At 40.2% G+C, this 26515-nt stretch overlaps 1 protein-coding gene across 2 annotated transcripts in view; it reads right to left on the bottom strand.

Annotated features, from left to right (window-relative positions):
* The window catches only part of RAB11FIP1 (RAB11 family interacting protein 1), a 62159-nt gene that overhangs the window by 7447 nt on the left and 28197 nt on the right, over nt 1-26515 (bottom strand). Inside the window, exons 2-6 of one of the 2 annotated variants that reach the window (XR_003941999.1) lie at nt 24917-25371; nt 21006-22014; nt 16661-18622; nt 8866-8974; nt 3896-7020 (exon numbers count right to left, since the gene is read on the bottom strand). Coding sequence is in view for 1 of the 2 variants with exons in the window: in XM_030201951.1 (XP_030057811.1) it covers nt 6802-7020; nt 8866-8974; nt 16661-18622; nt 21006-22014; nt 24917-25371 (3754 nt within the window). In the remaining variant the exon portion in view is untranslated. Of the gene's footprint in view, nt 1-1443; nt 7021-8865; nt 8975-16660; nt 18623-21005; nt 22015-24916; nt 25372-26515 lie in introns of those variants that run through there. The other variant, XM_030201951.1, reaches the window with a different exon arrangement.

Here is a 26515-nt window from a genome sequence, read left to right as displayed (position 1 = left end):
TCCCTGTGGTGTTCTGTTCGTTCCAAAATGTTAATATGAGTAGTTGTACTCTATTGGTTTACTACTGTCACTGACCAGTCAGTCAGACACATGCTCCAGCCAGGATTGCCTCTTTGCTTCCCTTCACAGTTCAGAACGTAGAGATTTAAACCAATGGTCTTTGATTCAGGAGTAACAATGCTGTTACTGAGTTCCTTAGGACATGCATGAGAAAATAGAAGTGGATGCAGCCATTCATCTGCTCTGAGATCATTCCAGTTTCCAGCAGCCAGGATTTAGCAACATCCAGAACCCATGCAACAGTTCTGCTGTGCTGAATAGCCTACAAGTGAGCTAACTTCCACAACATTTGTCCAATTCCTTTCTGAACCTACTTAATACCACAACAAATTATAAAGGTATAGACTTTAGAAAAATGGCTCTAATTTCACTGGAACTTCTGGTTCAGGGATAGACATCCTCAGTCCTCAAAGGCCATACCCAGTCAGGTTTCCCCCCCAATGAATATGCAAGAAATCTATCTGTAAACAACGGAGGCAATGCATGCAAATAGAGCTCATGCATATTAATTGGGGAAATCTTGATAAACCTGACTGAGTTACCCACCCCTGCCCTAGTTCTTGCATTGTGAAACTGTAAAAAAACAAATTTACTTCTGCCACAACTCTCACATCTCACTTGAATGCTAGGTTTTATTTTTAAATGTTTTAACATTGCTTCTCACACAGAAATTGTTTCACATCCTAATTGGCCTAGTGCCCTTCTCTGTACATTTTCTCAAAAGCTACTAGATACCCTTTGACCATTCACACCAAGGAAAAAACACACACCTGAAGTCATGAAGGAATTTCATGTCAACAAAAATAATTACAACACTCGAAGAGATGTGGCAGGCACAATTTGGATACTGTTGCAAAGACTAGCATGGGCAGTTTCACAGTAAATGAGCAGGGTCAGAGAAGATATGGACCACCTGGAGGGCCCTAGATCACCTTCATACCCACTTGAGTCAACAGCTGAAAATGGCCCAGTAGCAGACCATACACCATCTTTCAACCCATTGCTTCAGGATGACCCTTGTACAGTACACAATCTTGACGAGATCAACCAAGAAGAACCTTGGTTGATCACATCCTCACCATTGGAAAGAAGCAAACATTTGGTGGATAGACATAAGAGAACACACTTTAGACATTGCCAAGAATGAATGGCTTACACTAAGCCTTTTCCTTGCAACGATGCTACCCACGAGTAGGTGCCTTAAGAAATGTCTGTACATAACAATTGCCATATTATAGGTAAAATTTTGGAAGGCTGATAAAACTGGACACAAGTCTTTAAAACACTGTATTTTATTTTTAGTGTTCAAATAGATGGATTTCAAAGTAGATTAAAAAAAAAAAAAAAAAAAACACCTTTCCCTGACCCTACAAAAAAAAAAAAAAAAGATGCAAGTACCCTAAAAATAAAAATGTATAAACCAGTATGCATGTCACAAAAACATATTACATTCATTTTACTTGTAAAATACATTCAGATATCCTTCTGGGCTTAAGCAGACAGAAAGCTCCAGTTCATCTTTCAAGTCAGAGGACAGAACAATCACTGGAATATACAAGCTGCATCCCCAACAGAGTAGCATGGTACAGAAGCATATATTAAATAGAGACATCTTTCACATTCAATTAGGCACCTCAGCAGGGCAAAAGCGAGAATTATTGCACTGGAATGGAAGCTCTGCTATTTGGTAGCAGGCTATCACAAATTACAGTTATATTGGTTTATTAGTCACTATGTTGTTCGAGTTGAGCATTTTCTTAAAATTCAATGAGACAGGAAGACGGTAATTAAACAGGGAGAGAAGGAAATGACAAAGTTTTTGTCCAGGCTGCCTCTGGTTTCTTTCCTACTGAATCCTACTCTTGAGCTTCTGGAGTTTTTTTCACAGCTGTGCTTCATTACCAATAGAAGAGGGAGACAGAAGGAAAGAAGAATTTGTGCAAGACTAAATGTACTCAGATCTTCCCTAAATGAAAACTACTTCTAGTTTAACAAGATCACTGAAATAAACAGCTCCATTAAATCAGGTTAAAATTCAACAGCCCCAGGCCAGTGCTGAAGAAACCTTCTGGTTGACATTTAAGGACATGAGTGGCATTAATGTCTAACCCCCCTCTGTTTAACTAAGCCACATGGCTTAGTAAACGGGAGGGGGGGGGGGGGGTGGGGGGAGTAAGTCTGCACTTGGGATTCTCAGTGGTAAATAATACCAGAAAAACAAAGCTGATCTTTCAAGCAAGATGTCTTATGTCAATACAAAGTTTTTTTTGTATGAAAGATATATGAAAATGAACATTAAGGACATTTTAAAATTTTTAGCCCTTTGCTTCTGTTTCAATTATCGCACCTATAACATTCAGGGACCTACTCACTGAGCCACATTAATGTGCATTAATATCTGTTAAAAAAAAAAAACAGAACCCCAAGTACACCCACCCAATAGAAAAGGGAAGATTACATGAAGTTTTTGTGCTGTGGTGAATCACTTTATGAAAACATCTTAGCATTTTCATTTTAGGACTTTGTCTTGTTTACTATAATAGTTAAACACAGAAATCACTTTTCTGCACTACGATACTGCTCTGTGAAAATAGACTGTGTCTGTATCATGCTTTGTCAAGTGCTTTGCCCAAGACAGCCCAGCAATTTTACACATCTCCACAGTAAGCGTCTGTTCTCACAAAGCAAACCCAAATACAAATGAATCTGTCTGGTCTCAACCTCAATCCCCTCTTTCGCCAGTAATTTAGCTTAAACAATGAAAAAGCAAGGCTAGAATATAACAAGAAGATATTGTTTCGCCATTTATTTCAATAATTAAAAATTGTTGAACACTACAGCAGTCTGTTGGCTGTGTCTTGTGTTGCCAATTTAAGGCTTCCTAAAAAACTGAAGTGCCCCCAACAACAGGCCACCCTAGACTTCCGTGTTTCTAATAATAGCCTGGGCAATTATTAGACAGAATACTGTACACATATTATCCTAACCTCCCCCCACCTCCAAAAGATTTTGAGGAGGGTATATTAACCAATTAACTCCTGTTGTCCTTGACAATTTCTAATTCAAAATCTCCTAACACAAAGAAAATTATCTTGAATGTCTGCTATAGGCTTTTCAGACTGAGTAATTAGCAGATAGACACTTATGGCTACATAATTCTAGCACCACATTACACAGATAGGACACCAGAAGTCAGGAAACTAAGTTCTGCGAGTCCAGCTGCAAGAATGTACATAGCAGTTAATTTTAGCAACATCAATTAATTTCATAATGGCAATAAAAGCACTGACCATCCATACTGTCTGAAACTGTCATGCCAGAGGTATTTCAGTATATGATAATATACTCCCATCTTACAGCAACAGAATTTTTGTACTGGTGTTGTCACTTCTAGTTCAAGGTTCCAGTGAATAGGCCTACTTGCCAGGCGCAAGGCATAGCTTTAAAGCTACAATCAGAATTTTGGACTGCAAAATGATTTTGGTTTTTGTGTTACCTGTGTAAAATACTTCACATGCTTGTCTGTACGACAGCTCTTCCATTAATCAGCAGAAAAATGAGGGAGGAGAGCAAAAATAGTGAACAGCAGTTAAACTATCTGTACAACTTTGAAAGAGGCCTCATCAAAGTACATGAGAAACCAGAAGGCATCAGATTTCCTTCACAGCCCTTATGCTGCAAGGGTTTTTCCAAGGCACTTAACCTACAGTAAAATGTAGACTCTTCTTTATTCTGCTGTTAAAGCAGAAGTTATAAAAGTCCAAACTAAACAGGTTCCTTCATCTCCACAATATTTAGGTTCTGCTTAAGGAAATTTGTTCAAAGAACTTTACACAGATTCAGCTGAATATTGATTGTTAACTGTGATGCACAGTGGCTCTTTGGAAATCTACCCTTAGAGACTAAGGCAGACTGGGGGTGGGGGGGGGGGGGATCTACTTTGCTACACCCAAGCAAAGTTAATAAAATGAAATTGAAACCACAAATGATGGATCTAGATAAAGATTATGACACAGAAAGCAAAATTTGTATGTGTACAGGTGCTCTAATGTGTAGTAAAAAAAAATGTAAAAAAGTTGTCAGGATCATGAATTATGCAGAAGCTCTTTATCATCCAGGGACAAAGGGAATATATGCATGCCTTTCTGTCATTGTGCGAGATAGAAGATGCAGCATATACTCCTATGAGCAAAACAGTAGATTGGATAAAACAGGTAAACAGCAAGCATACCTGCCAGCAATGCTGTGTCGTGGGTGGGTAGTGCAGTAAGAACACAGGGAAGAAAACAACTTCAAACCAACTTTCCTACATTTGATTTGCTGAATGAGTTCTTTTTCCTGTACTCCAACTCCAAAAACTCTTATTACCCTGAAAATTATAGACTAGTAATATTTTTCATCTCCGTGGTGGCACCACACAGTGGCATGTGACAGTGCTGTGCACCACAACTATAGCCAGCTTTTGAAGTGCTTTTCAGAAAGAAAAAAGGCTGGCCTAAATACAGCACCACATTGTGATTCTCAATGTTCTATGCATAGGCCCAGAACTATAAAACAAGATGCAGAAAAAGGAGGAAAAAGGCACCGTAACACAGGATCACTTTGGCTTTTCTAGCTATAAGGCCCAAGTGACTTTTTTTTCTTTTTTGTAGCAGTGGCTGAATGGAAAACAGATTTACAGAGCTGCTCTATTTTGCTACATAGTTCTTATAAAGCAATACTGACTATATAACACTTAGCCAACAGATCTCCAAAACACCGCAGTTATATTCTCTTCCCTCACAAGAGTTAAGCTCTAGCATTAGCCACCTCACACACTACCAAAATCAATGATATAAGAAAACGTTCCCAGTTTGGAGATTCTCAGACTAAGATATCAATAATCTAGGAAGGACACACACAAGTTAATAAAATCAGTTCATAAAAATTCACATTCCCCAATCCCATTTTCCCTTCTAGCCTGCAAAGACCTTAATCCGTGATTTAAATTTCCATTTTCACCATTTTGTTAATCGTACGATACAGACCACTATGGGATGTACAATGATGGAGATAAATATCACCTTTTTTGTTTTGGAAAAATCTATGAAATTTAGGGCAACAATAAAACAACCCCCACCCCCAAAGCAAATGATAACAGGTTTCTCAACCCTCTCCCGGAGGCACACCAAACCAGTAACATATTCATTGTGGAATTCTGGAAAATCTATGAGACCAATTTGCATATAATGAGTTTCTTATATATGCAAATCTACCTCATGCATATTCACCAAAAACCCAACTGGCTAGGTGTGTCTCTAGGACAGGACTGAGAAACACCACTTTAGAGGATAATCGTGCAAAAGGTAAATCAATTAAGGTGAAAAATTGCCTTCCCCCTCAGTGATAAATCACAAGGTGACTAGATTTAGCTGTGGGATTAAGTAGCATTACCACAGATATGGGAAGATGGAGAAAATTAAGGAGGCTCTAGTTAAAACAGGTTCAAAACTTGTAGGAATTTTGTACCCTCATCCTTGGTAAAACAAATTTCAAAGGAAATGGTTTCCTCTTTGAAAATTAACTTGAAAGCCTGCAGGTATAAGAGTACCCACAGACCTTCAAACTATCTGCCTTGCTGAACATTGGCCCCTTAACGTTTTGGGCTGGTTCTTTAGCTCTGTGTGGTCTTTTTGCACTGTTGATAACGCTGAGACTCTCCAAACAGCAGATAGCTTTTCTTTTTTTCTTCTGTCGTCAATCAGGAATTAGTATCACAATTCAGAGGAATCTATCATATCAGCTATAAAAGATCTGTACCTCTACAAGCAACCTTTAACAGAATATCTTCTGATTAAAAAAAAGCAGTAACTCGTATAATAATGTTTATTTGAAGACCTACAGCATGTTTTTCTAGTCAGATATAGTCAGCTTCCAAACTCTGATCGCAGTTTGTACTGTCCTGAAAAGCCTAGTGTTAGAATCTATACAGGAAGAAATCTGAGAATTCCAAAACTAAGTGAATTTTAGGGATTTTTAGCAGCAGCTTAAGGAGGGAACTGGCATGAACTGTGCAAGATTCCACAGCACACTGCTGGTATTGCTTCTCACTCTTAACCTACACCACCCTTGGTTTTCAGTTCCCCTGATTTCTGTGGACATTCATCCATGCAGTCTCAGACTGTGAAAACTAAGTTAAGATCCACAAAAAAAAAAAAAAAATCATCTCCCCAGATGGACTGAAACCCAGGTTTCTCATCTGGTCTTGTTCTGCAGGCACTCATCTCCTAAACGATACGTAACAGCTTGGTTCATTCTTCTGAAGTCCAAGTAGGCACGAACAACATTCCTTCATTTTTCAGTCTCTAGAAGTCACTAGAGAAACTGACCTGTGGAGATGAAAATTCTATTCTTTCCCTCCAGGAATACAAACTGGCCCTAAAGCCCTGAGCAACTTTGGAAATTGCAGACTTTTGATAAGATCTTGTATTATTAAACTGTTTACAGTACTCACTAGCAAAGCTTGGCAGAACTATTCAGTGGAATAGGTACTGCAAACTGGCAATCATTAACTGGTAGCCATTTGAGTGGCAGCTGACTTTTGACCGTTTAGAATATCAGAAAGATGTGTATGCTTCCTTTTATAGTCAGACAGCATTAGGAGGGTAAAGTATCAATTCAGCTCCAGGCATCTGGTGAAGTTAACCTTTAACAAATGGCCTTTCAGTCTTTCTTTTTTAGGCTTGTTCCTTTGCTAGGAGCTTACAATTTACCAGCCTTTTTGCTTAACCGAGTTGAAACCCGCAGAATGCTAGGCGTCTCCTCCATTACTCTCACAAGCAAATCGTCAATGTAGCTCTCGAGTTCTTGCACCTGAAGCTCTTTCTTCGAAATAATTTCCTTCTGTTTTAAAACTAGCTGGATCAGTTCATCATGCGTCAACTGAGCATATGCAGATGCAGGATCCGATGGGTCGTATTTCTTTACAGTTGGAGAAAGGGGAAAAGAGACAATTAAAGGTTAAATAAGACACATTTTCAAGTGCAGGGAACTCACTAGCTTATGTCCCACTTTCCTTGTTTCCCACCTGCAATGCTATAAATCGGTGTAGCCGACCTCCTATGATATTTTGCTTTAAGTTCCATATGTTAAGCGGAAAATCAAAATTCCCTTCCTAATACCCAACGTACAGCACTGTGGAAATCTGATTATTAAGACATGGCTGTATTGCACTATAACAGCAGTTAATTTCAGTTATGTCAGTTTCTTAGAATATCAGATGTCCACATCTTTGTGCTCAAAAATACACATCCCCCCTCTTCTCTCACTAGTATTCCAGGATCTACATTATAGATATTAGTTTTCTCTCCCCCCATGCCCCTACACCTAGAAGTCCCTTCTGTTTTCTATTCCAGCTTAACTATAACTAGGGGTGGGATCTGGCACCATGATTATTTGCTAATATCCAAAGATTTTATTACTGCCCAACCAATTATATTAATGGTCAAGGGCCACACACCAGGGCTCCTTCCAGAAGTCTGCAATCATGGGCCCCTCTAAATCTAGTACTAGAGCCCCAATGATCAAAGGTAAATGTTGGGGCTAGAGGCCTCTAGTGCCGGACTATCGCCCGCATTTACCTTCCCACCTATGAGCACAGGGGTCTGGTGCAGTAAACAGCATCTGTGCCAGGCAATAGCATAAGCTCTGCGGTATTCCCCATGATCAGAGAACAGCGCTCTGATCGTAGGAGCAGAATAGCGCTTTAATCCTACACCAGCTCTGAGCTGGCGTTAGAGTTAAGACTCCCTCTGTTCCTGTCTCCCACCCCCTGTCCGAAGTCAGGCAGCCCGGGCTGTCACTACCATCAGTCCTGGGGGGGGGGTCCAGTGGACCCCTGGACCCTTCAAAAGCAAGGCCCTGGTGGCCTAGTGCCTCCTCCCCAAGCCAGTGACACAGGGGGGCTGGTGGTCCTGCGGACCTCCAGCCCCCCTACCCCATGCACTCATAGGGGGGCTGGAGGACCCGTGAATCTCCAGTCCCCCCAACCTACCAACACCCCCCCCAAAAAAAAAAATCCCTGGTGGCCCAGTGGCCAACCCTATCCCCACCCCCCACCCGCCCTGGTCTAGTGGTCTTCTCTCCCACCTGTACCTCATTGTTCGACAGAGTAGGGAGTAGCAGTCCCTCCTCTTCCAGCGCCGCCTCCAAAATGGTGCCTTTTGGAGGCTGCGCTGGAAGAGGAAGGAGTGCTACTCCCTACTCTGTCGAACAATGAGGTAAGGGTGGGAGAGGAGACCGCTAGACAATCAGGGCGGGTGGGGGGTGGGGATAGGGTTGGCCACTGGGCCACCAGGGATTTTTTGGGGTGTCAAGGGAGGGGGGGGCTAGAGATCCACCAGACCTCCAGCCCCTCCCCCCCCATGCGTGGGGGGCTTGAGGGGGCACTAGGCCACCGGGGCTTTTGATTTTGAGGGGGTCAAGGACCTATAGGTCCTGTGTTTGACAGGTCCGGCCTTTTGACAGCACAGACCTGTCAAACAAGTGCGGCCGGATTGTGCCTGAGTGCATGCTCAGGCACAATCCTCCTACACTTTCCCCTGATGATCAACGCTATTAATGCACTTAAATTTGCATTTTATTGGCGTTGATCATTGGTGAGTTAATTCCCCACGCTGTTCTGGCACTATTTTAAGGGTGCTGTTTCTGAACAGAACAGGGAATTGATCATCGGGGCATAGATGTACTATTCTGCCATAGCCATGATTTGCCTTACCAATGCATATTCATGTGTTACCCTTTACTTTATTTCAGGATGGAGCATACCTTTGCATTGAACTCAATTATATTTTCTTGATTTTTGCCCAATGTCCCAAAGCTTGATGTGGTTGAGGTTCTGGTCTGCGTGGTATTCATAGGTTTCACTGGATGAGGTCTGAAATAAACAGTAAGCATTAATATAATGAGTTCCATTCATTCACTAAAGCAGTCAATATTATTAGGTGGAACACAGAAACCAGATATCCCTCATTAAGGGACTAATGCTCAAACCAGGGGTGCTAAAAGCCACAATGCAAACCCAATAGTACAACAGCACAGAAAAAACACCTAACCAATGCTCAAAGCAAATGACATTCAAATTATATGCATGGGGGAGCACAGAGATCTACACTATTGGGAGGAGACTTGATCTGCCGGGAAGATCTGAGAACGGTGTCCGATGTCATTTTTTGCATAAATTGTGGCCGCAGGTGCATGCCTGAAGGGGCACACCAGGCCCCTTGGGAGCCCTTTAGGACCCAGAGAGCTAGGGCCTGACTTACCATCGATAAAGGTATGTACTTTTGTTTATTACTGTTCATTGGATAATGGGCCACACAGAGCTAAGGTGAAGTCCAGATTATCATCTAAATATGGCTAGCACCCCATGAGTGGCAGGTCCTATAGATAAACATGTCACAGTGCTTAATTCCTCAGTTGTTTATGACTATTTGTTTGGCTTCAGGTCCCTCCTTGAGTTCAGGGGATAGGCCTACCCCCATCTCCACCTGCTACTTCTTTGGTCACCCAGCTTGGAGGTCCTTTTTCAGAGGGTTTGGCCACTGCTGGGTTAGTATCACCTCAAGACTCGGTGAGCCTTCAGGAATCTACAGTTCCTATGCTCTTGGGGGTGAATTGCCCTAATTTTTCATAACCTGATTCTGATACTCCTAGAGATGTTTCCCTGGTTGATATATGGAATGCTGTTTCAGGGACTGAAAATTGGTTGAGAACGTCTATTCTCTTATGTGAATTTTCATGACAAACTGTGGACAAATTGAATGATTTTGAGTCAAGAGTTCTGACCGTTAAACGGAATCAGGTTTTAGCTACATCACAAATTAAAACTTTGCAAATGACTTGCATGTCAGCAATTAAGCACAGTCTTAATTCACAGATGACTGGATAACTTGGAAAATTCATTGAGAGCTAGAAATTTAAATTTGTTGAATTTCCGTACTGTAGATTAACGGCACCTTTGATGTTTTTGGGGAAATGCTTAAAGGAAGTTTTGCATATTGAGGCAGAAAATATTACCATATTAATTTGTTACTATGTGTATATTGTAAGAGCACGAATGAGGCACAAGGAAATGTTGACTCTAAATTTAACAGAATTCTCAAATCCTTCTCAGTTATTTCCTCTAGAGCTACACTCCTAGTTGCCTTTGGTTGTGAACAGGAAAAAAAGCTCAGATACTTAAAACTTTACTTTTCTAAGAAAGAAGAGAAATTATATAGGCAAAGTATCCGTATTTTTCCCAATGCCACTAGAGCCACTTAAGTGATGTGGAAACAGTTTCTGGATTATAAATTACGTGTTCTAGCTCTAGGAGCAACGTTCTTTTTCAGATTTCCACGTACATGTTTCATTTCATATGAGGAAAAGAATTTTGTTTTGTTTGATCCATCTCAATTAGAAACATTTCTGTTAGGGAGAAAAGTACTGGTAGTAATTAGGCCTTATTTCAGTGAAATGGACTGTGGATAGTTATGCCTAGATTTCTTTTTGTTTTTCCTATTGTATCTTCTCCAATCCCCCGGTGGACTGTTTTTATTTCTTATTTTGTGTTTTGCAATTAAAATGAACAAAATTACAATACAAGAATTATATGTGTGGATAGTGCATGCTATTAACTGAAAGGAATGGGAGGAGTGTGCCTGGTGCATATCCACAAATGTTTTACGCTAAGCGCGGCTCTTGTGCGCATGTTCAGACTGAACCTGAAATGCAAACATATCACTGCTGTTCTTCTGCACCTTTATATATGAACTTTTAAAAAATTGGTTTGCACTTAAATTTTTGAAAGGCTCCTATTTAAATGCAGAAAAAACATGCGCAGATTTGCGCTTTCACTTTTGCTCAGACTTGCACATGTTTTTTCTCACTATCAGCACAAGCTTCCTTATGCTTCCAAAAGAAGACAAAGTGGACAGTTTAAATGTGAGAAATTGACAAGACATCCTCTCCCCAAATCCCTCCATGCTGTGCCCCTAAGCCGGCAGTACATTTTTGGCATTATAGATCGCCATTTGCTTTGGGCATTGCTTCACTGCCCTCTAAGCACTGTGAAGGAATACTAACTGACCTCTCATTTGCATTCTTTTAAATGCATTTCAATAAAATTTGCAGCAATGTTTAGCGCATACGTTAATATCAGCCCTTTAAGCATTTTGTGGAAAATAACTGAGTTCGATTCCCACTTCAGGCACAGGCAGCTCCTTGTGACTTTGGGCAAGTCACTTAACCCTCCATTGCCCCATGTAAGCCACATTGAGCCTGCCATAAGTGGGAAAGCGCGGGGTACAAATGTAACAATACATAAATAAATAAATAACGAGTGTGCAAATGAAGTCCTAAACACTTCTTAGTGTGTTAGTTTTGAGTACTGGCCTCTAAACTTGGAAAAGATTAATTCTATGGTATTCATTGGTTATTGGCGAGATTGAAAGAAGCTGGTCTCTAAAATTAGAAGTATACCACTACCATGAAAACAATTGCTTGCCTGAGGAAAGCTAGATCTCTGCAACATGCCAATAAACTGCTAATGTCAGAGCAGAATTGCATGCTTAAAAAAAAATTAGCAAGGGTTAATCCTGTTTGCAAAGGTTGTTGCATTATTATATCCCCAATGGGGTTGGCTGGCAATTATCCTTTAGGATTTCAACCTGAGCCAAGAGGTGTGGTAGCCAAAAGATCAAGGGACCATCCTCAGCTTGTGATTCAGATAAAAAGGTAAATGAATTAGGAGGTCTCCTAAGTTAAGACCTCTTGGTGAAGATCACACAGGTCCATCTCACTCAGCATCTGGTGTTTGACAGTGGTGAGAATGGGGGTATGCACATAAGAGTCCATTTACCCTATAAGTTTTGAGAAGGAACATCAAGAAAAAATAGGCGATACATTTCTAATCAGTTCATAGTCTACTTCAATATGCAGAAATAAGTCAACCAAAATTTAGCAGACCAACCACACTATTTTTAGATATTAAGAAATTATTATGAAAATATGTACTAGTACATTATTGAAATTGCAGCCAACATTTTCAAGGGCATTAAACACTGGAATGTTCTTATATATATATAAAAAAAAAAACCTACAGCCATATTGTCATTTTTTTCACATTTATACCTGAGAATTTAAAATGTCACAGTGCCTGTGTTTCTGACTGGCTTTATTTCAGAGTTATTTTCTGCTTGTTTTTATCTAATGCAGATCAGATTCCGCAGCTAATTAGTACTGATATAAGCAGTTAGAGGCAGCAATAAGTTGTGCACATTTGCATGTATATGGCTCTTAACTGCTTACCCTTCATTCCTTTCTCAATCTAATCTTAATTGTAATTTCTAGTACCTGATGGAGGCTGCAATAATCCTTCAAAGTAATAGGCAAGTATTGAATTAGCAGACAGAATGCAAACCTCACATCTAATAAGCCTGTTCTATAGCTGTTTTAAAGGCCCTTTGTCATGCCGTAGTTTGAAATACAAGTTACATTTTGCCATTTGCTGCAGTGATGAAAATGAACATGCATACTTAAGTGCAATTGGATTGTTTGTGATTCTTATAGTCTAACTGCAGCACAAACACAGGGGGCAAGAAATCCTGTTTTAGATAATGAGAACGAGCCCTCTTTTATAAAAGGATAATAACACTTCAAGGTTTATATGATGTGCTGCCATGATTAGTTTGTTGGTAGCTAGAGGCAGGGGCTCCTTTTTGGTTAGAGAGGCCAAACAAACCAATTTCCAGGCTGCCCCCCTCCCCAAGCTCTCTAGTTGCTGATGCTGTATTGGGCAAAACATTATTCCATTCAGCTGACAATGGCTACAGGTGCTAGAATTAGACTCGAATCCAGGTGTGGAGCTAGGGTTGCTGGCAGCCTTCCTTAGGCCTGCTGCTGCCACTACGCTACTTCTGACTGGGCAAAATAATTGCAGTGTGAAACCTTCACTCTACAGGCTTGTAGTCCAGAAATGCTGCGACTCTCCCCCTTGGCAACTTCCTCTTGGGATTGGCAAGACATGCAATGCTGGAATATGGGCCTGACGTCACTGCCACTTTAAGATCAGTGTGGAGTCCCGTCTCGTCTCCCCACCCCCCCCTCCTTTTTAGGCTGTAAATCCATGCAATGTACTGGGGTTTGTGAGCATACAGTCACTGTACTGGATGATGTCACCTTCATGATTTGGATAGGTTGGGGGGAGTGTGAAGAGGAGGAAGAAGCACACAGGGAGAGAAGGGGAGGAAAGTAGGGGTTTTCATCATTTGAAGTCACACGATTCTTGCAGTTGTCTGGGTCTTGCTGTGTCTAAGTAAATGGAACAGACATTTCAGCCATCGTGCTGTGACTTTCTTCATGGAGTCACATAAATTGTTACAGTTCTAAAACAGGGTCATATTGGATAAATGTTTGAGAAGAGGCACTGTTGCTACCTTCCAGAAACTATGCTATTAATTTTCTTGTTGGCAGTGCAGTTGAGCACAAAAATCAGAAAAGGTTTAAAACTTGATCCTTGCTACCACAAGGGATTGAGTGATGGGAATTATGCATCATAAGAGAACCACAACCTTATTTTCGAAGCAGTTTTCATGTTCTGTCTCTGGCAAAATAAAGTCCCAATAGGATGGTGGGAACAAAGTACTGAAAATTTAATGACTGAAACATTAAACATATTTTTTTCATTCTTCACACAAACCTCGGGGCCAACAAGTTGCATCTACAACCCCAGCCTTTTATTTTCAAGTTTTAAGGTAGATTCCCCATGTCAACCAAAAATGTACATGGACAGTAGCTGAACTACTCAAGCTAACTGCATAAAAGAAAAGAAAGCCTTTACAGATACTACAAAGCTTGTTACCCCCGAGTTCTAGCAGAAACACATGAAAAACCAGTGACAGCATCAAAAGTGCAGCAGTAACCCTCTGTCAACTTTAACCCAAAAATGGCCATAGGCTGGCAGAACAAAATCAAAGAAAATTAAAGTGCCAGAGAAAATGCTTTTGCACCAACAGAAGTGCGGCTAATTTACTGACAGCTATTTAAAAAATAAATAAATAAATAAATAAATAATAAAACCAACTGTGCCTTTTCCACTTATTATGAATCATTAATTCTATCAGTCTTCTGATATTGTAAGAAATTGTAATGAGGTATAAATATGCCTGATTATCTGAAAGGCTGGAAATTTAAGATGGAAAGGAATTCCAAAGTATGTTTACTGGAACTTACTATACCACCTTTACTAACATTTTACCATGGCTTGATTATTGTGATAGTCTATACTGTTGTCTGCCTTCATTAAAGTGTCTCCAACAGATTCAAGACATTGCAGCTAGGAAAAAGTGACAAGAATGTAAACGTGGAAAGAGTATCAGCCCTGTATGAAGCCCCTTCACTGACTGCCTGTGATGTTATTCAATTTAAAAGCTTTAACTTGTATATTTGACCTTTATCTGAGCAAGGGTCAGGGTACTTAAAGGAATGTCTGAGATATCGCTAGGAACAAATTAAGGTCAGTAATTATGATACGATACAATAGGTACTTATAGACCGCCAACTCCCAGTAAACTGGTTCGAAGCGGGTTACAAGCAACAAAAATGAAAATACAAACAAGAAGAGTTTTCTAACCTTTACAAAAATACAGATAAGTTAGCACTGTTCTAAAGTTTAATAGGTAAAGAATAACAAAATTGAACAGCCTGCTATACAAAAGTTGACTGCAAAAAGCTTTTATATTTAATTCCACAGTAGGATGGAAAATAAATAGGTCCCTGCCCTAGAGGTGGCAGATAATAATGGAAAAGAAAAAAAAAAAAACAAACAGCCTTCAAAAAGCTTTTAAACCCAACAAGCCAACCTAAAAGAAACTCGGGTTTTTATAGGAAATCAATGCAGTCCTATCAGACACGCCGTGATGTGGTCAAACCACCTCTCCTCAAATATCAGCTTTGCTACAGTGTTTTACAAGATCTGTAATCTAGCTATAGAGGAAGCAGATAAAAGGTTACATAAGCCATTACAATAATATAAATAGGATAAAATTATAGACAACCAAAATAGCAAAATGTTTTTCAGTAAATACTGCACGAATAAGTTGATGTAATTTAAAAATTGAGGCACTCTTCCTAATTCCTTTATTAAAAAAAAAAAAAAAAAAAAAAAGAGAGAGACTAAGCAGATAAAGATGAGGTACAGAGCTTTCTCCGTCTCTCCAGTTACAAACTTTTTGCTTAAGGATTAGCAAACTATATAATCTTCAAACAGGAACTTAAAACTGGATCATCTGCTCCAGTGTATCCAGAGTACCAGGATTAGAATTCTAATGGATATAAGATTATAGTTGGCATCAATGCTTCAGACAGATTTATGTAGGCAGAGATAGTTGCTATAGTAATATGCTTCCAAAATAACCTATTTTATAACACTACCAGATGAATACATGTCACTGTGCAATGCTGTGTATTCAGGTACAATATGTCCCTTCTTTAGAGAGCTCACCATCTAACTGGGAACCTGAAGTTTGCTTGCATCATTTTTAGTTAAATACTTATATATTTATTTATTACAGGTCTATAGAGCTCTGTGCATTTCTGGTCATTACATAATGTTGCAGCCTGCTAGGGGTAGTACTGACATTCATGTGGCCTTCTGTGTATAAAGGTTGCCCACCCATGCTCTAACCACTAGGCCACTTCCTCTTCATGTGATAATGATATTTAAGTGCAGAATGCATTGTGACATGAATGTATTACCTATGTTATATTGTACTATATTTTGATGCTGGGTGGGAAAGATTTTATGATTTGAAATTTTAGAATAGATGTTAGGATATTAAAAGTTAAGGAGGGATAATGTTTATGTATTGATGTATCAGGCTCTGGACATTATGTCTTACATGCTTTGCCATCAGCAATATCACGGCTAGCAAGCAAAAGATTCAGTTCACTTCAGGAACTCACTGGACAAATTTCCCTCTCCACCGACCAGTTAACTTTTGTCCAGACAATAGAGTAGTTCAGATATAAGATAATTTGTTAAGTATGGGAGAGGCAAGAGACATGCCGAGTGTGGGGTGAGAATTTAACCAGAAAGCACTGAAATTCTACACTATCCAGTATAACCAGTCAAGTCTGGTCAGAAAAGCTGTCCTAAAGTTAGCCAGAAGAGGATAGCGATTTTCAATGGCTCTATTTAACTGGAGAAGTTTTTTTTTAGATTTCTGGTTAAATGTTAACTAAGTTATCTGATTAGTTTAGTTAATTTTGATTTGATATATTGCCCTTCAGGCAAATCAGAGCAGTGTACAATTACAAATACAATAAAAATGAAAAGGGGAAAGGAACTCCAATTCAATGACAGGGAAGAGGGAAGGGAAAAAAAAAAAATCACACTGCTATAAGGGATTATTTTGGTTAGCATTTGTTAAAAAGTGGTCTACTATCTGTTCCCTTCTCCCTGTAACCATGAAATCTCACAGAACAGTATTATGGGGCATCAGTAAGGAGGAGAAAACAGATGCTGATTGGAGATGAAATAATCTGACACAGGAGATACGGTTTTGGAACTAAGTTCTCTCACCTGTGCTTGGCAGACACCATCCCATCACTCTGCCGAGTCTGGATTGGATGTGTCTCAGAGGGTGAAACCCATGCCTGCAGAAGTTTCTTCTTGCCAGTGTTTTCAGCCTTATCAGAACTCTCTGCTGTTGGACTTTTCGAAGACTCTGTTCTGTAACTGTGGTTTGTGTTAGAAGGAAGCTGTGAACCGGAAGACGAGGAGAGAGCAGAAGGACTAGAAAAGGAGCGATCAGACAGAAAGGGGTTAGATTTGTTTTGGGAGTTATTTTTATGCACATCAAATCCATCACTTTTGCTGCTTTCTGTTATGTCATTAATCCCCATTAACTGATCTGATTTTTGCTGGTTTGACTTGTTTGGATAAGATACCTGTTTATTGTCCTCAGAAGCTACATTTTGGTTTGCTTTATTGGCTCTAAATTGGTCACTTTGCTTCTCACTCAGGTATGTCCTAGATTTTGGATGCCATGTTTCTTCAGAGAGAATGTGATTTGAGCTCTCCATTTGATCAACAGAATAGGGTCTATTTGAAGGATGTTCTTCAGAAACTTCTTCCTCCTTGCTTCTGTCCATCAGCCACTCATCTTCTGGTCTCTCTGGGATTACTGGAAGCTCATCTCCCCTGAACAAGTCTTTACTAAAATCAGCCTTACTTTGGGAACCTTCGTCATCATCATCCCTATTATGGCTTTCAAGTGTGGATGCATCTAATAGAACAGGTGTTTTTTCTGGTTCACTCTCAAGTTTAAGAGGACTTTCTTTGTGTACCACAGACTTCAATGCAGAGACTGTCGAGTCAGTCAGAAAGGACTCTGATGTTAAAGAAACACTATTTGTTGAACAGTTAGATTCAATTTTATTTAGTTTTCTTGGCATTGGCTTTGGCGGTACAGGTTTAGATTCTATTTCTGTAATAGATCCTTCCTTCGTTCCTTCCTTCATGGGCTGGGTTTGAACCCTTGCAGCTGCTTTGGGTGGCTCTTTGTGAAGTAATTGGTTATTTGTTGTCTGCTCTTCTGATTTGCTCCTTACATCATGAACTCCTGGGGTAATCACATCAGCCAAACCTGTGACAGCTCCCTGTTTGTTTGATGCCATCTCATTTAAGAAAAACATGCTTTCATTCCTTTCTTGATGGTCCTCATTTGGGCTTGAAATGGCTTCATGTTTATTTAAAAGAATCAAAGTTGAATCTAACTGATGAATAAATTCTCTCTCTTTCAGCGACTCATCCACTTTGGTTGGGACAAACATTTCTTTGTCTTCACTGTTAGTTCCGATTTTAGAAGAATTCAAAGATGTGATTTTGGTTTTAGAGGAGGAGGTATTAAGGGTATAAACCTCATCACATTTTGAAGAAAACAATCTATTTCCCAGGAATGATTTGACAGTTTGGCCTTCATGAGATTTCTCTTTATGTTGATCAGGTAGGCTTCTATCCTGCAATTCAGCATCCAATGCCTGCAAAGAGTTCAAGTTTTCTTTTTTACCTTTTATCTCACCCAGAAGGGATTCCACCGAGCTCTTAGCATTTATGCTTTGTTCAGTAAATGGGGTAACAATTTGCACTTCTTTAGTTTCATTGGGTTTCTTAGTAATCATCATTTTCTCCCAAGAGCTGAAAGGCTTTTCAGAATGTGAATTAGAGATATCATCACTAGTAGAACTGTTATTATTTAAAGGCTCATTTTGGGGCTCAGACAGTCCTGAATTAGTGAGGCTCTCTTTTGAGGAGGGTAAGCTTTTGCCATGAAAAGACCAGGAAAGAGATGTATTCAGAGGAGTAAGAGTGAAGGGCTGAGTCGAAAGATTTTCCAAGTCTTGTGTATTTATCCCCTTTCCCAGCTTAGGGGTGAGAGAAAAAGGGTCATCAGGATCATTAGAAAGAGAGAAAGAAAACTCAGATAAAGGAGAAGCAGAAGTAAGCCTGGCTTTGGTTTCATCCTCTGAAGACACGTCCAGTCTGCAAAGAGGACAAAATAAAATCTAAAGGTCAGTTGCTTCAGAAAGCACAATCTCCCAAGTATTTTAAAGATTATTTGCCTAAACAATTCTCATACATATATACCCATTTGTGTCCAAATGTTACAATGAAAAATAAAAAAAAAATGTGACATGGTAAAACTGAATTGTTTGACACCTATACTAAAAATTTGCAGCTTTGGATAGCAACTGTCCATTATTATATTACTAAACTATAACCAAAACATGCCAAGAGTAAATGTCATTGCACCTTAGTGCTTTCTCGATGGCAACAAAAGACTTGAGAATTAGAATACTTGGAAGGAAAGTCTAGCTTTGAACTTTGGTGCTTGAAGTAGCCAGTCTCCGTTGCAGAAAAAGGAGGCATGAAAATTTAGATGAACAAGCCTAAGGTTACTAGGCTGTAAGGGAGCAGAGCTCAAAACACTTGAATCTCTGGGGATTTCCTGATTTATGACTCATAATTCTAGGTATGAAGCCAAAATCAATCTCCATGTTCCAGGGAAAAACCAAAACAATTGTGCAACATCTTTTTTGATCTCTGTTGCAAACTTTCAGCTACAGTTACTAAGGTGCGCTCCTGCATTAAACACACATTTTACTGCAAGTTTGGTTGGTGGTTGGGAGGCGGGGATAGGGCTGGCCAGACTTATACGGTCTGTGCACTGAAGAGGACAGTACAAATAAAAAAGTAGCACATATGAATTTATCTTCTTGGGCAGACTGGATGGACCGTGCAGGTCTTTTTCTGCCATCATCTGCTATGTTACTATGAGGCATATTTTCAAAGCACTTTGGGAGGCTAAGTTCCATAGGTTTCTATGGAACTTTGGGAGGCTAAGTGCTTTGAAAATATGCCTCTATGTTACTATGTTTACTGCAAGTCCTATTTTATGCAATAGAACCTAATTACTTACATAGTTTAATGACATTTTTGAATGTGCTATTAATTCTAGCTATTTCACAATACAAGATTTACTAGAACAGCAAAACAACAACTGATTATCCTGCTTTAAACATAAATAGACAAGTACTTTTTGTGCTGAAAGGTCAGTGTTAACATTAGCTTATTAGTAAAGATGGTAACTGAAGATAAAAAGTACTGATGGTGGTAAACATCTGCAAATAGAAAGAAAGGAAACACAGAAAAAAATAGTTGTAGACAAGGGCTAGCTGTTGATAGAATCATGATACTTTAAAAACATCCTACACCCAAACCACTAGGCCAGCACTGCATAAAAGGTTAGTCATAAAGAAACTTACACAGGGGGTCCACTCTTCCAACACCCCACAGAGCTACTACTTGCACAGAAAAGAGGCTTTGTAAAGCAAGAATGCCTGAGCCAAGATATACACTTGATTGCAAATGGGGAAATTACAAGGTTGATCAAAGAAAACTGTTATGTTAAGCTTAAAAGGAACAAGGTCGGGCAGTCATTCCTTCAAAGTGCCCACCTGCTTAAAAAGCCTCAGCCATCCAAATAATCTCAGATTTATAGAAACATTCTTTGGGGATTTTGTTCCAGCTGCATATTTGAACAATGATATAAATGGGTAACACCTTCTATTTTGACATAAAGTAGAATACTGGTTGATAGTAAAATGGCAAAATTGAAACGTTTTTTTAAATATGAGCAATTTTGAAGGACTATGATTTATGTACATACATACAGTACATAAATAATAATTTTCAGATCCCCTGTAGATTTTGCAGGCCTGCAAGCCAGTTTACTAAAGAAACCCTCCCCCCTCCATGGAGTTTCTCCTTTAAAAATCCAGCACTGAGTTGGTACCTTGGGAAGTGTGAACCCTAAATATTGGGAAGTGTCAACTGTTAATGTAAGTATGCACTAACAGTTATCGCATGCTGCATAATTCAGTTCATTACAAGAACCCTCAAGTCCTATCAAGTGTTTGACACTATGGGAGGCCGTTTCTAATAGTCCAAGAAACTGCAAATCATGAAAGCCCTTAGAAGGAAGGTACTATATGCAAATTTACAAAAGGATTACCCATGCAGTTTCTTTTTGAAAATTAATATGACCAAAGTACCTGTTCTAAAAGCATCTGTTTTGTGCCTACTCTTCCTACAGGTGCACAGCAGAGAAAATAGCATAAGTACATTTGAAAACTGAATGCACACGTACTCTTTTCCTCCCTTGTCCTAAAGTCCATACCTCCTTTATCCCACAGCCTTTGCACACATTTGCTGCTCTGTTGAGGGCAACTTTCAACCAACTTTATCAAAATAAAAGGTTGAAAATTCCCTGTTTACTCAAAAAAATCAATCAATCATGAAATAAGACTGCATATGTTTTAGACAAGCAATTCAAAATGTATGATGTGGATATTCAAAGACTGACCTGGGCTTGACAGCTGAGGTTTTTGTGGTCCTTGCTGATGCCAAAGGTGGCTCTGGTTTCTTTTCCTCAGCCAGATCGTCATCAAATGGATTGAATGGCTTCTTCTTGCTAAACTCATCTTCTCTGGGGGCTAGCTCAGAATCCTTCTTAGGATCGTTAACGGGTTTTTCTCTCTCTTCCAAGGAGACATCAGAAAACGGCCAGTCTTCATTGTTTTTAGCAACATCCTTCTTTCCTGTCACAAGAGATAGCAGAGATGACTTCTTGCTTTCTTTTGTTTCCTTAAGTTCGTTAACAGGTTTTTCTCGCTCTTCCAAGAAGGCTTCAGAAAACGGCCCATCTTCATTGCTTTTAGCAACATCCTTCTTTCCTGTCACAAGAGATAATAGAGAGGACTTCTTGCTCTCTTTTGTTTCCTTAGGAGGATCACCGTTTACAGGAGTGATGCTGTCCTGGGATTCTTCAAGTGCTGGCTTCTGCTTCTCTGGCTTTTTCTCCCCTTTCGTTTCTTTTGGAGGGTTGAAACTTGCAAGTGTATTGCTGCCCCCAGATTCCTCACTGGCCGAAGCCTTGTAGGCTGGCATTGTCATTGATTTGAGGGCATCTTTAGATAATGATCTTGGCACGTTTTTGTCAGCAAGAATGCCTGCAGTTGTGGCCCCTTCTTCCAAGCTTCTGGAAGAGAGATTTTCTGCTGATGCATACACTGGTGTTTTCCTAAAACCCAGAGGTGAACTACTGAGGTTACTGTCCTTTGATAGGGTGTCACTTTTAGGTTCAGTATTCTCCATATAAACATGGTTTCCATTAATGCACAAATTGGATCGTGTGATAGGGTCATTCTTCGACCGAAGGCCACTGAAGAAGGAGAGCCCTTCTTTCTTGGTGTTGCCAGAGGTCATCTGATTCATCTGACTGGGATCTGCACTGATGGTTCTTTTGTGAGACATAATTACTGGAAGATGAGACAACTTTGAAGATCGTCCTTCTGTTTTGTTTTGAAACAGATCTGGAAAAAAGAAATTAAATAGCAAAAACATTGATTTCTATCCTGTTGTCTTAGGCTGTACACACTAAATGACGGAATTTGTGGCACCTAGACAATTTGCTGTATGAGTCTGACACATGTATGCACTAATAAGACAGAAAAAAAGCATTTGAGCATAGAAAAACCATCAAGATGGAAGAATTCTGGGGATCTTTTACTTAGGTATGCTGGTGTTTTTACTGCGCGCTAAAAATAGGCATGCGCTAAGTGCTAAATACGCCCATAGGAATATATTGGCATCTTTAGCGTTTAACGCGTGACTATTTTTAGCGTGCGCTAAAAACACCAGCACGCCTAAGTAAAAGACCCCCTTCTCATCAGTGCTTCCCTGACAGTTGAAGCATACAAACTTTATAAATCAACAGTACTAAAATTTACTCAGGGACCCACACTAGCCACTAGGGCTGCTGCAAGGGTACTTTGTGCCCTAAGCAATCCTTCAATCTTGTGCCCTCCTCAATTCGTTTTCAGACACCTAGGCCCCTATCCTTCAGATTTTGAAAATTAAGCACAACAATCATAATTACCCCAAAGCACCCCTTTCAGAAAAATCCTGTAAAGTGGTGGTTTTTAATTTTAAAGTTGGTTTCACATTATAATAGGGGTGATTGTTGCCTTTCTAAAATAAGTGTGAGTTTGAGAAATTTTATAGGTGCCTCATTGTACAAAGCGCTTTTGTGCCTTTATACAATGGGCTCCTACAATAACCAAGTCATACACAAAGCCACTCACACAATTCACATCTGCTCCAAAGCAGGAGTAAAATATGTGTGTGTGTGCACTCTGTAAAGTAAATGCATACATCACTGCCCAAATTATACTCCCAGTAACACCTACATGCAGACCACATAAAAGCAGGCAATATTTTCTTGGTGCCTACTTTTTACACATGTATAACCCTGTACGACTTTATAAGAGCATTTTCTGCATGTCATACATGCTTTACAAAATCATCTCCAGCGAGGACAATTTCCAAAAGCTGAGTAATTGGGTGATTTGAAAATTGCCCGCCCTCCCTGCAGGCAAAGCACACACTGATGGCTCTTTGTGTAGTGTCAAGATCTATTGCTTTGCTTTGACTGCAACAACTTCTTGTGGCCCCGGAAGCTATCAGCCCAGGCAACTCTCTAGTCTGCCTAATGGTTAAGCTAGTCATAAGGGGCCAGATTCTATAAATGGTGTTCAAAAATGGGCATCAGAAAAGTTTGGTGCTAAGTGCGATTCTATAAAGAGAGTGTGACCTTTATAAACTCATGCTTAGTGCAAATTCCCGTGCCATAACTTTAGGTGCCAGATTTATGCCTGCTGAAACATAGTGCAAATACTGGCGTCCAAGTTGGGTGTGCTGACCCTCTATCCTTTAACAATGCATGCAACTTTTCTAAACACCCCTAACGTGCCCCTTCCATGGCCACACCCCCCTTTCTCTATCTCTGTTAATGGCACTCGTATCCTCCCTGTCTCCTCGGCTCGTAACCTTGGAGTCATCTTTGATTCCTCTCTCTCCTTCTCTGCCCATATTCAACAGATCGCCAAAACCTGTCGTTTCTTTATCTACAATATTAGCAAAATTCGCCCCTTCCTTTCTGAATACGCTGCCAGAACCCTTATCCACACCCTTGTCGCCTCTCACTTGGACTATTGCAATTTACTTCTCACTGGTCTTCCGCTCAGCCATCTCTCTCCTCTCCAATCTGTCCAAAATGCTGCGGCACGACTTGTTTTCCGCCAGAATCGTTATACCCATATTAGCCCGCTCCTCAAGTCACTTCACTGGCTCCCTGTCCGTTTCCGCATTCAGTTTAAACTTCTCGTACTGACCTTTAAATGCATCCACTCTGCAGTCCCCCATTACCTCTCCGCTCTCATCTCTCCCTACATTCCTCCCCGTGAACTCCGCTCACTTGACAAATCTCTCGTCGTCGTCCTCCTCCTCCTCCTCCACTGCTATCTCCAGGCTTCGCTTCTTTTCTCTCGCGGCACCTTATGCCTGGAATAGACTTCCTGGACCTATACGTCTAGCTCCATCTCTACCTGTTTTCAAATCTATGCTGAAAACCCACCTTTTCACTGCTGCTTTTAGCTCCTAGCCACAGTTGCCCTCCCCTTGTCCCTTCCTCCCTTCTCACCCATTACTTCCCTCACCCGTAACTGTCTTGTTTGTCTGTATTACTTAGATTGTAAGCTCTTTTGAGCAGGGACTGTCTCTTTGTATCAGGTGTTCAGCACTGCGTGCGTCTGGTAGCACTATACAAATGCTAATAATAATAATAGGAGCCTGCCTTATAGAATACCACGTAGCCAGATGCACCCAAAATTTTAATGGGTATCAATTAGCATCATTGATTGCTAGCACCCAATTATTGACATTAAATAGATTGTTAGCTAATTAATTGCCTGGGAATCTAGGGGAAAGGGTCTATGTGAGAAGTCTGAAACGGAGCCTATTTTATAATGGTAGCATAGGTACCTACAGTATGGGCCTTTACAAAGAAACAGACTCCCAGATCCAGCTCTGAAAGTGTGCAAATGCTAACACATACATCTGCACCTGGTCCTAGGCAGGTGAAAGTGTGTATGTACATTTTTTTTAAACATGTGCATATGTTGCAACTTCAATCAAACTATGCCCCCAGGAATGCCTACACAGTATGTGGTACCATCTTGTTGGCATGCATTATTTATATGCCCATACATCACCTTTCCACATGTACAACAGGCTTCACACAGAAAGACATTCATAAAACTCTCCCCAATCAAGCTAAGCAAATAAAATTAATGCTCATCCTATCTTGTGATCTGACTGAAAATAAAAGTAAAGGACTACTGGCCAATCATAACTATAACAGTGCATCCCACTCACCTTCTGATGTTGGAGACAGTGATACATCATCAAAGCAAGGTTTGAAATCACTTGGTCTCAGTACAGTTTTCTCTGATACAACGGGCCCTGGCTGAAACGTGGGTAGAACAGTCATAGACTGGGAGAGGGTGTTCTTCTGTAGACCAGACTTAGAAAATAAGGTCTTGATCTTGTTTTTCTTCTTCTCCTTCTCTTTCTGTGGAGCGTTTTCCTCATCGCTGTCGGCTGCTGATCGAGTGATACTGGGCACAATGGCTGAGGCAGTGTCAGGCAGACCATCATGTTGCTTCCTCTTGATTTTGTCCTTCAGTTTTCGGAAAGGTGACTGGGACTTCTCTTTCATGGACAAATCAAACATACTTGCTGTCATGTTATTCCTCATAAACTGCACATCTATCTCAACCTGACCCCTTTCTTTTTCCTTCTTCCCTGGCTTTGACTGCAGTTTATACCACCTGTGAAGTGAAAGAAAAAAAACCACAATTTTAGTAGGTCTTAAAAAGCATTTGCAAGTGTTTATGATTATTGCTGAATTGCTTTACTGAGGGCCCCTTTTACAAAGATGTGCTAGCATTTTTAGCACACGCTAACAATAAGCGTGCACTAAACATTAGAGATGCCCATATATTCCTATGGGCGTCTCTAGCATTTAGCATGTGCTAAAAATGCTAGTGCGCCTTTGTAAAAGACCCCCTTGCGTGATAAAGAACTAGAGGACATGAAATGAGGTTGAAGGGGGGCAGACTCAAGAAAAATGTCAGGAAGTACTTTTTCACGGAGAGAGTGGTGGATACTTGGAATGCCCTCCCACGGGAGGTGGTGGAGATGAAAACGGTAACAGAATTAAAAAATGCGTGGGATAAACAAAGGAATTCTGTTCAGAAGAAATGGATCCTCAGAAGCTTAGAGGAGATTGGGGCCAGTGCTGGGCAGACTTCTACGGTCTGTGCCCTGAAATGGCAGATAAAAATCAAGGTCAGATATACACATAAAGTAGCACATACGAGTTTATCTTGTTGGGCAGACTGGATGGACTGTACAGGTCTTTCTCTGCCGTCATCTACTATGTTACTATGTATGTTATTTTCATCTAGCCTGGCATCCCATTTCCAAATGTGGCCATGCCAGGTCACAATTTTCTGGTTTATAGACTTTTCTAGGAATTTACCCTAGCTGCATTTTACCACATGTTCTGGCAATGAGTTCCTAGCTTAACTATGTGTTGAGTGAAAAATTCTTTTCTCCTATTTATTTAAACATACTAACCCCCCTGTTTACTAAGCCACTCTAGTGGCTGCCGCGCAGCAATGCCGACATAGCTCATTCATTTTGAATGGGCTGTGTTGGCAATAACACATAGCAGCCACTAGCGCGGATTCGTAAACTGGGGGGGGGGGGTGTAAATTAATAGCCTCATGGCATGCACAATAGTGCTATGTTTTGAAAAAATAAAGAACCAATTTTTTTTGCCCCTTCCACTTCAGTCAAGATTCTATAGACCTCTTATCATATTTCTCCTTCTTGTCAAAGCTGTAATTAAAACCCAAAAGCTAGTGTCACCTGAATAAATATGCTAGTCATCCATCTCTTGGGGAATCA

This window comes from Microcaecilia unicolor, chromosome 4 (genome assembly GCF_901765095.1).
Source record: "Microcaecilia unicolor chromosome 4, aMicUni1.1, whole genome shotgun sequence".
In the NCBI taxonomy this organism is placed as follows: domain Eukaryota; kingdom Metazoa; phylum Chordata; class Amphibia; order Gymnophiona; family Siphonopidae; genus Microcaecilia; species Microcaecilia unicolor.
This window is presented reverse-complemented; position numbering and strand designations above follow the sequence as displayed.